The sequence below is a fragment of the Aspergillus brasiliensis genome (genome assembly GCF_001889945.1).
Source record: "Aspergillus brasiliensis CBS 101740 unplaced genomic scaffold ASPBRscaffold_3, whole genome shotgun sequence".
NCBI lineage: Eukaryota > Fungi > Ascomycota > Eurotiomycetes > Eurotiales > Aspergillaceae > Aspergillus > Aspergillus brasiliensis.
In genome coordinates this window covers 1,521,361-1,535,461 of record NW_027137444.1, presented here as the reverse complement: position 1 = coordinate 1,535,461, position 14,101 = coordinate 1,521,361, and the positions used below count along the sequence as shown (strand labels likewise).

At 50.4% G+C, this 14,101-nt stretch overlaps 2 protein-coding genes across 2 annotated transcripts; one reads left to right on the top strand and one right to left on the bottom strand.

The window, feature by feature from the left end:
• The first annotated feature begins 876 nt into the window (after positions 1-876).
• On the top strand, positions 877-3,448 carry ASPBRDRAFT_456606 (putative MFS transporter). Its single transcript, XM_067625464.1, has 5 exons — positions 877-1,215; positions 1,294-1,464; positions 1,516-1,827; positions 1,884-2,475; positions 2,551-3,448. The coding sequence occupies exons 2-5, from the start codon at positions 1,316-1,318 to the stop codon at positions 3,130-3,132; spliced, it is 1,635 nt and encodes a 544-aa protein (XP_067481897.1). The 5' UTR covers positions 877-1,215; positions 1,294-1,315; the 3' UTR covers positions 3,133-3,448.
• A 297-nt stretch (positions 3,449-3,745) lies between these two features.
• Positions 3,746-14,069, bottom strand: ASPBRDRAFT_52692 (uncharacterized protein; the record flags this gene model as incomplete). Its single annotated transcript, XM_067626936.1, has 7 exons — positions 3,746-3,763; positions 3,818-4,239; positions 4,299-4,803; positions 5,023-5,115; positions 5,208-5,246; positions 11,723-12,358; positions 12,411-14,069. The coding sequence occupies 7 exons, from the start codon at positions 14,067-14,069 to the stop codon at positions 3,746-3,748; spliced, it is 3,372 nt and encodes a 1,123-aa protein (XP_067481896.1).
• Positions 14,070-14,101: the final 32 nt, after the last annotated feature.

Below are 14,101 nucleotides of genomic sequence, written 5' to 3'. Positions count from 1 at the left end.
CAGCGACTTCTAGAGTGTCGTCGGATTATGGTTCTCCGTTTCAGTCCCGTTCATCTGCTGCCCATGACTGGGTGGAGCCTATCGGTGCCAGGCTATCCTGCTCGGTCTCACCGTGGTCCAGACGTCAGAACAGGTGGAAGAGCAGTCTAGATTCCCTATCATTTGGAAGAGATCTGGGAAGAATTGTTGGATAAGCCCAGAAGATTGGCTCACCGGGCCATGGATTCAGTCACCGACCGGTGCAACAGAAAGCTGCAGATCGAACGGCAACCTCGATGACACTGCAGAATGCAGGTCTCTCGCCGGACGAATGGAAAGCACCGACATCGGATTGAAGCTTCTTTTAATTTTTAGTGTTGAGCGACACCGTTGAGTTTACTGAGTTGGTACTTGGTAGTTACGGAATAATTGATCTCTCAGTCTGGGGAAGAATAGTGACTCATTGCGGACTGATGGAGATTGTTGGTTAGTACACTAAAACTTGTTGAGCGCATCAACCGTGAAAGTGGATTCGTCCGACCGTCGGCTGGCAAATCCTCCTTTGTGCTTGTCTGGATCCCTTTGGATCCGTTCCATGGCCATCGTTTATCCGCCGAAACCGTCGCTCTTCTCGTGAAGATCGACCTTTTTCGGGCCATCGTTGGTCCGCGTCAAGGTCTCTCGCGTCTCCGCTTTGTGTCGGCGGTGCCTTTTTATCAATCGCTTGGCAATTGCCTCAGCGCAGAGTCCAGCAAAGTACAAACGCCCTGTCCCTTGCGTTTTCATCGCTTCTTCCCCTCAATCTTTTGCGTGAGCAGCGATTGACCTCAGATCTTTTCATTTCTGCCTTTCCAGCATCACATAATGGCGATCTTGGTTCAGGTATGTCCTCTTGACATCCAAGCAATCTAGAATTCTAGATACCTTCGAGTCTCCGATCCGCGCACATGCTCAGAGCTCTCCCCGCTTTTTTTCTTTTTTTCCTACTCAACGCTTGAGTCAATACTGGCAGCATCCACCCAACTAACCAGGCATGTAATCTCCTCTAGGGCTGATCACTACCATCTTGATCGTCTACTTCCGATTCCTCCCATCGTGACAGCACTGGCCACGAAGTCCTGTCAGTGCGGGGTGCGCAGCTGCATTGCTTGAGCAATCCTTATCAGCCACTTTATACCCTCCGTCTCCTCCGCCATTACTTCTCGCTTCCGGTGAAATACCGTCTCGCTCGCCCCTGTAAGTACCAAGCCGTGGCATCGACAGTGTTTCCCAAACCTTGAATGTTATTGACTTTTTTTCTTTTGTCTCTCGCAGAAATCCATAGTAAAACTCCATCATGTCCTTGATGGAAGCGCAATCCCAGGCCCATGAGCCGGGAAAGGACCTGGGCGCAGAGGATATCCAAGAGCGATCATTGAGCAGTCATGACGGCGACGTGGAACCGAGCAACGAGCCCGACGTTGCGGAAATCGAGCGCATTTATAAGTCTGTCTGATCTCTTTCCCAGATGTCGAAACACAGCTGACCTTGAACTAGAAAATTGGACTATCGTATCATCCCCGCATTCTGGGTCCTCTACTTCCTTTGCGCAGCAGTGCGCTCCAATGTCAGTCTTGCGCAAACCATGAATACCGACGCCGGTCACGATCTGGGCTCCGTCCTCAACTGCACTCCGCACCAAATCTCCACGGGTTTGGCCCTGTTTTACGTGTGCTACGTCGTGTTCGACCTTCCGTCCAACCTTATAATGACCCGACTGAGCCCGCACGTATGGATGAGTCGCATCGTCATTAGTGTCGGTGTGATCGGGACCTGTATGACCGCCATGAAAGCCGCATGGAGTCTATAGTTCGTTTTCTCACCCCCTCCACCAACCACTGCGCAACACACTAACAACCCTCCAGCCTTCTCCGTCTCCTTCTAGGCATCGTTATCGCAGGCATGTGGCCCGGCATGACCTACTACCTAACGCTGTTCTACCCCCCAACCCGAACTGGCAAGCGCATCGGCCAATACTACACCGCAGCGCAAGTCTCCGCCGCGGTCGTCGGTCTCGTATCAGCCGGGTTCCAAGAAATGGACGGCGAGCGCGGCTACGTGGGCTTCCAATGGATGTTCCTCGTCTACGGCGTGATCACCATCGCCGTAGGCATAGTTCTCCTCTGGTGGCTACCGGACCGACCACTCGCGCCAGGCGTTGAGCCTCCCCGCCGCAAATACCTCTGGTGGTTCCCTCGCAGCCCCCAAGCCCTAACGGGCCGAGACGCCGAAATCCACTACCACGATCTCAAGCGCGTGTACCACCGCGCCCAATGGACCTGGATGGACCTCCTGCGTGTATTCATGGACTGGCGCCTCTGGCCCCTCCTGATCATGTACTTCGGCGTCGTGGGCGTGGGTATCGGCGTACAAAGCTACGCCACGGTGATCATCGAAGCGATTAACCCTTCCCTAAGCGGAATTGACCTGAGTCTTCTCTCTGCTCCGATCTGGATCGTACGTTCCATTCCCCCTATTCCACCCTTATCACCCCAACCCAAAAACCACCCCTACTAATCTCAAGAAAAACAGATGGACCTCATCGCCATCGTCCTAGTAACCCCCTTCTCAGACCGCTTCCATCGACACCGCGCCCTCTTCTTCTCCATCCCCGTCCTCCTCCAGATCCTAGGCCTCCTCCTCACCACCTACGCGGGCACAGACACCAACTCCTGGCCGCGCTACGGAGGCCTTCTAATCGTGGGCTTCGGCCTCGGCCCCACCGTGCCCATCACCATGACCTGGACGGCGGAAGTGTTTCAAGGCCGCCACGGCGAGGTGGGGGTAGCCACTGCATCAGCCGTTGTCTCCGGGTGGGGCAATCTGGGGAGTATATTGACGACGTATGCGCTGTATTCCGGGTGGAAGAGCGATTACGAGGCGCCGGGGAGGGCCAAGTATCGGAAGAGTAACCTGGTCATGGTGGGGATTTTGTGTGCGAGTATTGTGGCGGCGGTGTTGATGCAGGTTCTCGTGAGGGTGATTGATGGGAAGAAGAGTCGTGAAGGTGATCAGGATAAGATTGTGGATGGGGCGGCGAGGAGAGAGGCGAGACAGAGGGGGTTAGATGGGTTGGGGCAGGGGATGTTTAAGTTCTGGAAGAAGTCACGTTGAAGAATTGGGGATGGGGTATGCATGCATGGGGAGGTGGGGTCAGTCTGGGGTATCCATCTCTCTTTCAAGGAGAGTGGTCTATATCTATCTATATACCCGATTACGATCACTATACGTACTTAATCCGAGTCAAAAAGTTATGTTCTGTTAGATTACCAACGGCATTATCGCGAGCGGTCTATATGTTTAGATGGAGAAGTTTCATGTCCAGCCCGTCGGGCAATGATTGTATTGACACACTATGTTACTGTGGCAAGTCGGCCATTAATCTAATCTCTGATCCTTCCGGTGCATGCCTGAGGCAAGTTCCACCAGTGTATTTTCAAGTGACTGTCGGTCCTCCGAAGTCCTCTATGCTTAACGTAACACATAACCCAAGTAATGAAAGAAAACGAAATGCAAAACCAGCAGAGGGTAAGGAACGCAAGGCGAGCTCTGGCGGGGAGTAAAGGAAGAGATCCCGAACTACCAGCTGAAGAAAGAAAAAAGAAATTCTATGTTTGCTCCCGAGAGTGCCAGGCTGCGCTATTGTCCACCTCCCCTGTCGACGCCGGAGGGTATACGAGCGCTAATATGAAGTTGTATTCACATTTTCAAACGGTATGTAACGCATTTAGTTGCCACCCATGAGCTAGAAAACAGTCAGCCATCTGCATGATCCATGTGACAACCCGAAGGAACTTACAGTCTCAACAATGATACCGGTGATCTGGTAGGGGCAGGCGTTACTGGCGGGACGACGGTCCTCGAAGTAACCCTTACCATCCTTGGCAACCTGGCGGGGAATACGGATGGAGCCACCACGGTCGGCAACACCATAGCTGAACTTGTCGATGTTGCCGGTCTCGTGACGGCCAGTGAGACGCTCCTCGTTACCCTCACCATAGACGGCAATGTGCTCAACATGGCGGGCCTCGAGCTTCTTCATGGCGGCCTCAATGACCTTCATACCACCCTCAGCACGCATCGAAGCTGAAGAGACGTTGGTGTGGAGACCGGCTCCGTTCCAGTCACCCTTGATGGGCTTGGGGTCGAAGGAGATCTTGACACCGAACTCTTCAGCGACACGGTGGAGGAGGAAACGGGACATCCAGAGGTGATCACCCACTGCAAAGATAGTTAGTATTTATACGCTTGAAACATCGACTGGCACGGGTTCAACTCACTCTCGATACCGTCGCAAGGGCCGACCTGGTACTCCCACTGGGAAGGCATGACCTCAGCGTTGATACCGGAGATCTTGATACCGGCGTACAAGCAAGCACGGTAGTGAGCCTCGACGATATCACGGCAGTAGACCTTGCCGGTACCAACACCACAGTAGTAGGGACCCTGGGCACCGGGGAAACCACCCTTGGGCCATCCGTAAGGCCAGCCATCAGTGCCGAGGAGGGTGTATTCTTGCTCCAAACCGAACCACCATTCTTCCTTGGCGTGGATTTCCATCAGACGGTTGGCCTCGTGGCGGTGGTTGTACTTGTTGGGGGTTCCATCGGAGTCCCAGGTCTCACAGAGGACGAGGATGTTGTCACCGCGGCGGAAGGGATCGGGGAAGATAGCGACGGGGCGCAGGTAGACATCGGAGTTGTCACCAGGGGCCTGACCCGTTGATGAACCGTCGAAGTTCCATTCGGGGAGCTCATCGACCGATGTGACAGGCTTGGAGAGAGTCTAAAGGATAAAGATGGGTTAGCCCCGAGTCGCGCTATGTCACGTGCAACGGGTGGGTGCAGGCGCGTGCAGGATTGAGTCACCGTGCGCAGGGCTTATCGGTCTTCGAGGGAGCGAAGATAACGACAGGCTCCCCTCGTCTCAATCCAGGACACGCTCAGCTCCACACATGCGTGCAGTGAATAAAGCAAGTCAAAGTGCATAAAGAAGAGCGCTTACCTTGGTCTTGCTACGGCATCCACCGACAGCATCAATCCAGACGTACTCAGCCTGGACGGTACCTCGCTGGTCGAGGGACATGTACTTCATGAGCTGTTTCCAGCCAGTCAGTATGGCATTTTCCTCAGAACCGCAAAGCGGCTGAAGAAAGATTATGCAAGGTATTAACGAGAAGATGAACGCACATTCTCCGTGTTGGAGATGACGGTTGCTTCACCAGAAGACTGTGGCGAAAATTATGAGTCAGCGAGCAGTTCTCAAGCGAATACTTGGCAGGCGCACAGAACAACAGAAACCTGAGAAACACATTGGAAAAGGGATTGGAAAGGACATACCATTGTGAAGTGTGTGTGATGTAGAATTAAGATAGATTCTTTTTTGTGGTTATTGAGCTTGCTAACGCAAAGCTTGTTCAAAGACTTCGACTTTGATTATTGTAATCAAGTCCAATGACGATAAACGCGAGACAATCAAAAAGATTGGTCAAGAGCAAGTGATAGCGAGAGAGAGGAAGGACCCAGAGATATAAGAGAGAGAAGCGTGGTATAAAAGATGGCGGAGTGAGGAGGAGGAATGGAGATGTAAGTCAGCGGTTCAGTGGGTGGGGAGGGATATCCTTTAAATTTAAGAGAATCAGGAAGGCGGGCTTTTGCTGGGGAGGGGGGCAAAAAAAAGTCCCAGACAAAAATGGATCTGGAAATTCACAAAAATAACTCTTGAAAATTACCGTCACGCTTCGGGCTGCGTTTCGGTTGCTGGGCCATCCGCTTTCGTATTACACTTTTCTTTCCCACCGCGTCCGTTTCGCCGGATACACCGATCGCATTCAATATGCGAGGGAGTTGTGTTTCTGGCGATCCTTCATGTCACATTTGCTGCCCTCACACGAGTTCATGTGGTGATCAATTCTATGAATCAACTTTCTGTTGTTGCTCAGCTTGAAGAGTGAAATGTAACTTTGCCCTGTACCCCAAGGCAGATTCACTGACACCAAATGAATGCGGCATGACTGCAGGGTAGACCAGGGTTCGTTACGCCACCATTTCCAATCGCCCGTCCATTGTAAGGACTAGACCAACACTGGCTTTTGCGATATCAAGTCTACGTACGCCGGTCTTTTTCCCAGCGTGGGTTATGTCCGCACTGCTAAAATTCACGCATGACTATGCTAGTAAATTGATTTATCACTAACGGTGAAGTGGCAGGATAATTGCATTAGGCGTGAGAAGTTGGGATGTCAATGTCATGTAATGGAGACACTTGTCCACGATATGCCTATCCGGCTCAGAAAGAAACAATATTACCCAAACGGGTAAAATGGATGCAACAACTGGAAAGAGTTCCCCCGTCTTTCTTTTCTTCTTTGGTCTGCGAGGGCAACTTCCGTGGTAGGCCACTCCTGCAGTCGGATAATTTCCTAGAAAGCCAGTGGTCATCCAGACTATCTGAACTTTGATAGGCAGCATCCTCCTTCCTCCATTGGGATTCATCCATGACTGAGAGTATTAATCACAGCAATCTCATTCGAACCCGGAAAGCGGCTGCTTCCCCTTCCCCAGATAATCTTCCCACCCCACGCGACGGTGATCTGAATTCAGAAAGCGTCCACTCCTGTTTGAGTTCCCACCGTGCACTTGCTATCAGGACGCGATAATAATAAAAAAAAAATAAGGAATAAGAAAATAAAGCCACTATCTCGTACTTCTCTATACAGCTCTAACTTTAAGCACACCGCATCTCGAGAAATCACGTCTGCTGACCTTGTCCTCCCACCCCCTCCAATACAAAAAAGTAATCATGATATTGTCTGATCCCTCACTTTTCCCTTCCCTGGCCTTCTGTCACCCAGAGATAGCGACAGCAATTAGTTGCTAAGAGGTATTATCAACCAGTGGTCGGTTCCGATGCATATCAGCTGCAGGACCCGAATAGCTCGAACGTTGCCTGCGCCTAATCGCATTGACATGAGATCCTATTGGTAGGTCTGACATGATGGCTGCATCTCAGGATAACAATGATAGGAAAGAACATATCGAGGTACCGGTATCTATCTGTCCCGTCTTATCTATGTGCAATTTGGGGGGGATATTGAAGTGGATGGCAGCAGTGCATTTGCCCGACTACCTCGAAGGCTGGGTAAATAGATGAATGAATGGACTATTGTGACCAAGATATCACGGATGAATATTACCGGGGCGCCTGATAGGAAACGACTCACGATCTTCCGTGTAAGTGCCAATACACAATTTTCGATACGCAAATTCTTGTTCCGACTCCAGTCTGGTGTACCTGCGGTTATCTAAATTGGGAGGATTCTCCTTATCAGTGGCTGCCCCTCAAATCCCCGCCATGAGTCGCGTGGGTGGATCATGGCGCGCCTGCCGACTGATTTTTTTCTTTATCGGCCTTTCATTTCTTTTTAATCGCGCATGGACAATACAATTTTGGCGTCGGCGCTTTGCCCTTTCCGCACAGCACCCTCAAGAAAAGCATCACTATCGAACTATTGTCCCATATCCAAGCAACCGGCCCGGTGGAATATCCCGTTCCCATTTCCCCCCCATCAAACCACTACTATCAGTGTCCAGGGTTGCTGTACATTGTGCATACAAAGTCTGACAGCTTACCACCATGAAATACAGTTACACACAAGCGGGTAAACCCAAGAGAGGCCATGTCCGGATGCCTTGCCTCGCAACGCAAGTCGACTGGCTGATTTGCCGGGAGTGGGGCGTGGCAAAACATTCCTTGAAGGGAGAATGGCAAGAGAGCCGCCCGCCAGCCCCGAGACCGGCCACTGTTTCCATGTTAACTGGAGTTATAATTAGGTTTTGTGACTAATATCATGTGAGTGCGGTGTGTTACTCGTCGGCGCACCCGCCTCTCCAGCCGAGCCTGGAGGGAAAAACGGTTCCAGAGGGAAAAAGTCAAATGAACGGCGGATGAATGGATGGGGGGAAGGAGGAAAGGGGAAAAGAGAGTTGGACTGCTAGTTACAGGTTACTCCGGTGTTAAAGCACCCCTGTTCAACCCCAGGATTTTCTATCCGCATGCTCTGCGGTGACCCATTCGTCTGTTAGTGTCCGATCGTGGGTTTGGTTATTCCCTTTCTCCGCGAGTCTTTGTATGCTGGGGGTGGGTGGAAGGGGTGCTGCAGCAAATGACAGAGAGGCCAAGTCGGGAGTTTCAGGAATCCGCGAGGGAGGGAGTGGCTGCGTTTCCGATCAGCCCTGTGGACGTCATGGCTGGCCTCCACACTGTGATGCTAACATGAGGTATCAAATGTCATTGCTAGAAAACCGGGCAGGATAACTTGGAATCCACCTGGGAGACACCAGGTTCAGTGTTTTCCAAACTGTGCGCCATAAAAGCGTCATCCTTCTTCCATCACATATTCCCAATTACTAGCCGGGCTGTGTGCCGGGGGCCCAGAATAGAACGGAACGAGAATAGAAGGGCTGAGCCATCAATGACTGTGGCGCTGCTCAAAGACTAGCCGAGATGGGTCTAGTGCCGTCGAACCGACGACACAATACACAAACCCAGTGACCACCAACCATCACCACTCAACCTTGACTCGTATCTGATCGTGATGCGAGTTTCACATTCATCCTGATACAGTAGTCCAACCCCCCCTCCTTGACTTGAAAAATGAAAATGAAAAACAAAATAGAAAAAAAATCCCACCGCATATACACGGATGGTAACGCCGAGTACAAGTGGACCAACTTACTCACCACCCTCCGACTGACCAACAGCTGCAGCACCTGGTGAAAAACTAGCAGACCAAGGATGGGTTCGGGCGTCACAGCAGTGGACTGGCGGACCACGATGCAAGCCTCTCAGCATATGAAGATTCAATATATCCCTCACCGGCCAAGCAGAAAAGAGCATTCAAAGCCCCCCATTTACGAATTAACCCCTCAATGAAACGGACGATAAAACTAATCAGAACATGGTTCTGTCTGTAGATCACGCCCTTCCAGTTCGCGATGCTTATCGGGGCCATCTCATTGGTCGAAGGGGGTGGTCATGACAAACGACGCTGACTGGTTTCGGGCCGACCAGAGCGATTAGGTCCGTTTGGATCGGATGTGATTTACAACTGCAATTGTAGCTGTTGATTCTACTCTGAATGTTATTTGATAGTATTGACTCTACTATATATCTGATCATGATAATGTCTATATAGACCTTCACCATGCACCTCACATCTTTACTACGTAGGGTAGTACTATGTTAGACATATTGTATCTCATCCGACCATTACTTCCGCCGCAAGAGTGATAGTAACATCAATTATCTTCACAAACATCCGAAACATATCCCTCGTCCATATGAATTGAATGCACATGCACATGCTCACTTCAAAGTTCCGAACAAACCCAACCATATACAAACTGAAGCCGATCAATCGACACGTTCGAATACCAATACTCCAATTCCATCTCCGAAGCATTTTCGCAGACCATCACATTCCTCTATACGAAGTAAATGATGATCATCCATTCATCTATCTCTCAGACAAATCACTCAGTTATCGACTACCAGAATCGTATACATACATATTTACACCATTACCTACTACCTATCCTATCACTACACCATCAACTAAACAGTGAAGTAATCCATCTGCACGACACATCCAATATCACTTCAATAATGACAGGTCTAATCGACATGCCTAGTCTCTAAGGTCTCGAGACTTCATCTGCATGAATATAAACCTTAAGTTCAGTTCGTTGCAGGTGATGGAAGTATGTAAGATCTCCAACAAGGCAGTATCAGTCATCCATTCAAGCCCGGAGGTTCCGATTAGTTAGTTAATCCCTGAGTAACAAGGCCAGTACCAGCACCAGCCACAGCGATCTCGGCTCCGCGGAGTGCTTTGGTGCAGGTATGTATGTATGTATCATGCAGTGCCTGAATATGGGGTACGTAAATAGGCATCTACAGTAGCTGAGGATTCCAATACCGGAACCTTAGTAAGTACTTACTTACATGCCCAGTGGAGGTTTGTGAAATTGAAACTGAAAGTAACCGGGGACTAAACCATATAACCGACAACTGTGAAACGGGAACGAAGAACGGCAAGCATAGTTTACAAACCTACCTACTTACATACATACATACACACATACATACATGTAATAAGAATTTAACATTAACGGTGTAAAAAAGAGAAGAAACAAAATCTAGAATTGAATCAATGAATGAATCAATGAAAATACCTCAACAAAGTGTAAAAAGTTCCCCGAAAGCTAAGCTAAGCTACGGAGTAACTAGGTAGATACCTGACACTTCCCAACTTCCCCATAGTTAGGCATCCAGTTTTAGCCAGTCAGGGAGAGTAATTCGCGCAGTTGATCAAAGGGCCGCGAAAATAGAATTTTTACTTGCTAGTGCATATAGTCCTAAAATTCTATAGTCAACTAGTTAGGAATCACGTCCAAGCTTCACTTTTGATGATGTTCTTGAATTTTCAGGGGAAGAAAGACACGGGATGCAATGTGCATTGCATACTTGAGATTAAGACAACAACCGAATTTTCGATTTGTTTGTTTCTTGCATGTTTCTTTCAATTGAATAATTTTCAGCTTCACTCCTTACCATTATTCATAAATCAAAGTAGGGATTTATTTCCGCATGAATACAGAGTACATGGGGAATGCATGTAGCCAAAAATTACTCCTTGCATGTTGTTGGGCGGTCGAGCTTTAATTTTAATCCCTCATACTTTTTTTTTTCTTCAATTACTTGGCTTGAATGTGGCGGTGGGCTCGAATTGGCTTGTGACTCAGTTGATCGGTTTCAGAGGATCGGTTGGATCTAGTAGTTATTTCACTTCTGTAGTCTATACCGCCTCTATTGTTGGGCACTTGCCGATAATGATTATCAGGACTACTGGGTATAAACCTGCTATAATTGTGGATTCTTATAATATAGAGGGGTGTGGTATACAAGTCCACATTATTGCTGGTTAAAACTGAATGCTAGGACAGTTGTCATCAAGGCTGGTCTAGATCCCGAGGGTCCTCTTTTTTGTGTTTGCCCCTGCAGATGGGCCGATGGGATACCCACGTACAACTCGCTCTGGAACTTCTGACTGTCAGGTTGCCTTTTTTCCTCATTGCTATTTGGTCTGGCATACATTTCATTATCCTTCTATTTTGCTACTATTCTTAGGTGCGCTGGTTGTTGGTATTGTTTGTTTGACTATCTACCCACTCCTAGTCAAATTCCCTCGGATTTAGCTCCACACCCACAGTCACCATGGTCAATCACATGGCCTCCCCCCGTAGTTGTAGGGAGTATAGGGACTGCATCCCATTAAGCTTAGATTCTTTTCACATGCGGCAGTCCATATCGGATGGCTCTAAAATCGGGTGTTACAAGTCGGGTTCGCTGATTTGCGATCAACTGTTGTATGACAGCCTCTCCCATCCCATGCAGATACTGCACAGACCCTGATCCAAGAAAAATGGGCCGAGTCTGCTTCCAGAACATCGGTCGAATCTTCGGCAAGTCCCCACGTCTGAATTAGTGCGTCTCCTGGTCGAGGGTATCCCAGCTTGCGTCACCGCTTAATCCGATGGAACGAGATCGCTCTCCACATTCGACATTGCGGAAGATGTGTATCTCTGCCCCCTCACTATCTCGGAATCCGCGGCAACTTTCAGCGGCCCTTCCGCTGCCGCGCCCATCGTAGAATCCATTCCACCAAGATCCCAATGTCCTGTGACAATTCCAACACATTTGCGATTTTGCTTTGCAACTCAAGAGCTTTCCTCTCTGGGCTGTCCTCCATGCTGTCTGTGGTGGTAGTGTTATTGTCATCTAGCAGACCCGTCATGTCCACAACGGAGATCCGGCCGTTCAGCCCAACTTCCAGACTAATGGATACCTTCGTCAATGCCGCCTCCACGTTGGCGGGTTCCGACGCTTCGTCTGGATGATCCACTGCGAAAAGTAGCATAATCACCGGTGCTTGTCCTAATTGCGTCCGCAACGTTACGTCTACCTTGACATCGCCATCGACAGTAGAATTGGGACCAGAGTTTTCGTTTCCGACCCCCACAGGGCCTCTACCCTTAGCACCCGGCGAAGTTGCTAATTTCTCGAAGCTTCCCAGCAATGCATCGAGCTTCTTCTCATTCGGATCGGCATTGCTCAGGATGATGACATCTTTCTTTGATTTCCCATCGGTAAACCTGGGTGGACTAAACGGGAGACTCGTAGAATCTGCGGGCGTGGCAGTTTTGTCCTCATCAGGCTTGTAAGAAGAGCTGAAAACGCTGCGGATCAGGTTGGCGAGAAAAGCATACTGGCGAAGGATCTAGAGATAATTTTAGTAATGTCGACACACAATCCGAGACCTGAACTCATACCGGAAGAATATCTGCGAGTTGCCTGGGATGTGCAAATGGGATATCTCTCATTGTTCGGCCGGCAACAGACTCAAACGGCTGGAAGGTATAGCTGTGATGCTTCGTACACGGCTTGCCGGTACTGTCCACCGATTGCACAGACATTCTGCGTCTTCTCCGTTCTAGCTGAGAGGCCTCCTCCGGCCCCAATCCCATAGCTCCTGCGGCCGATAAAGGCGACCAGCCCGGGGCCAAGAGTCCATCGTAGGTGACCATCTTGAACTCCTGCGGTAGCTGCATTCCAAGGTGCCGGTAGATATCAGATGCTGCCAGAATAGGTAGATCCAAGGCCGGTTCCAACCTCGCCACAAACCGACGATTCGGAGCAGAAGAACCCAGCATGTTCGAGTCAAGTGCCATAGCGTCAGGGTGACCTTGGTTGTTGGTCAACGTCGCCGGCGGATCAGCCCAGTTGACAACTGCAGCTTCAGACCCATGCGCCTCACTTGACGAAGGTCCATTGTCGTTGTTATTGACCCCCGTTAACACCTCGGACCCAACCCAGTCTTTTGACACACGGAGAGACGGGTAGCCCTCTTCGCACTCCACCACGATACTCCATTTCCCTTCCAAGCTGCTGGACTCGTCATCCGGCGGCTGTCCATTTGGCGCATCGACTACCATCGCATCAGAAGATGCCTTCTGTTTCTCCTTCGCATCCAGAACCCGTGCTTGCTGCACCCAGTAATCCAAGCTCAGACCAATGCGACTCCCCTTGTGCATACACGGTTGGCCAACCCAGCCACTGCAAAGATGATCGTACACCCCCGCGAACTTGCGATGATTCCACTCAGCTTCCCACACGCGCTTCAAGCTCTCGTAAAGACCCTCGATAGCCTCGAAACAATTAACCTCCTGACTAAGCCGATCATGTTTGGCAAGCCACTGTAGATTCTCATGGAACCCACGTAGCGACTTCCAAGCACCCCGGTCTCCTTCCTCCGGCGACTGTATCAGATCGCGCTTGAGCACCGCCGTAGCCTCCTCACGCTGCTCCCCATCCTGCGCATCAGGCGTCGCATACTTCAAACTAACACCCTTCACCACATCATATCCCCGATGAAAATCGATTTCCAGGTCGACAAAATTCCCCGCAATGCTGAGACTATCCTCCTGCCAGATTGACTCGAATCCTTCAAGATCACTCAGCCGCTCAATGCCCTCTCTGCACACGCCCCGCCCCGAAATTCGGGCTCGCAGGAGCTGAACCACATCGTCGATATGTCTTCTGCGCTCCTCGTCGCTGTCGCGAGCTCCCCCGAGCTTCAGTCCCGGCATGCGGAATGCATGGATTTCATTCTCATTCATGCCTGCGCCGACAAGACCATCGTGCCCCGCGGGGGACGGACTGATCCCACTGTATCCACCAAGCGCGAGGAGAGCGGACGGAGAGCTGAAAGTGACAGGATCCTCGGCTCCGGTAGTCGCAGCGAGAGGGGTAGAGTATTGGTGCGTCGAAGCGGGGGGCTGGATGTGTCCATGACCGGAAGCTGAGGGTGTTCTCGTTGACGGCGATTTGTGCGAGATCGGACGGGCCATATGGGCACCAGACGGACGAGGCGACGAGGTTAGATGTGTCGGAGTCGCTCCAGGGTTCGGTTTCGACGATGGGGTCGCCATGGTGCTGGTTGTTGAAGGCTAGGTAAGAGCCC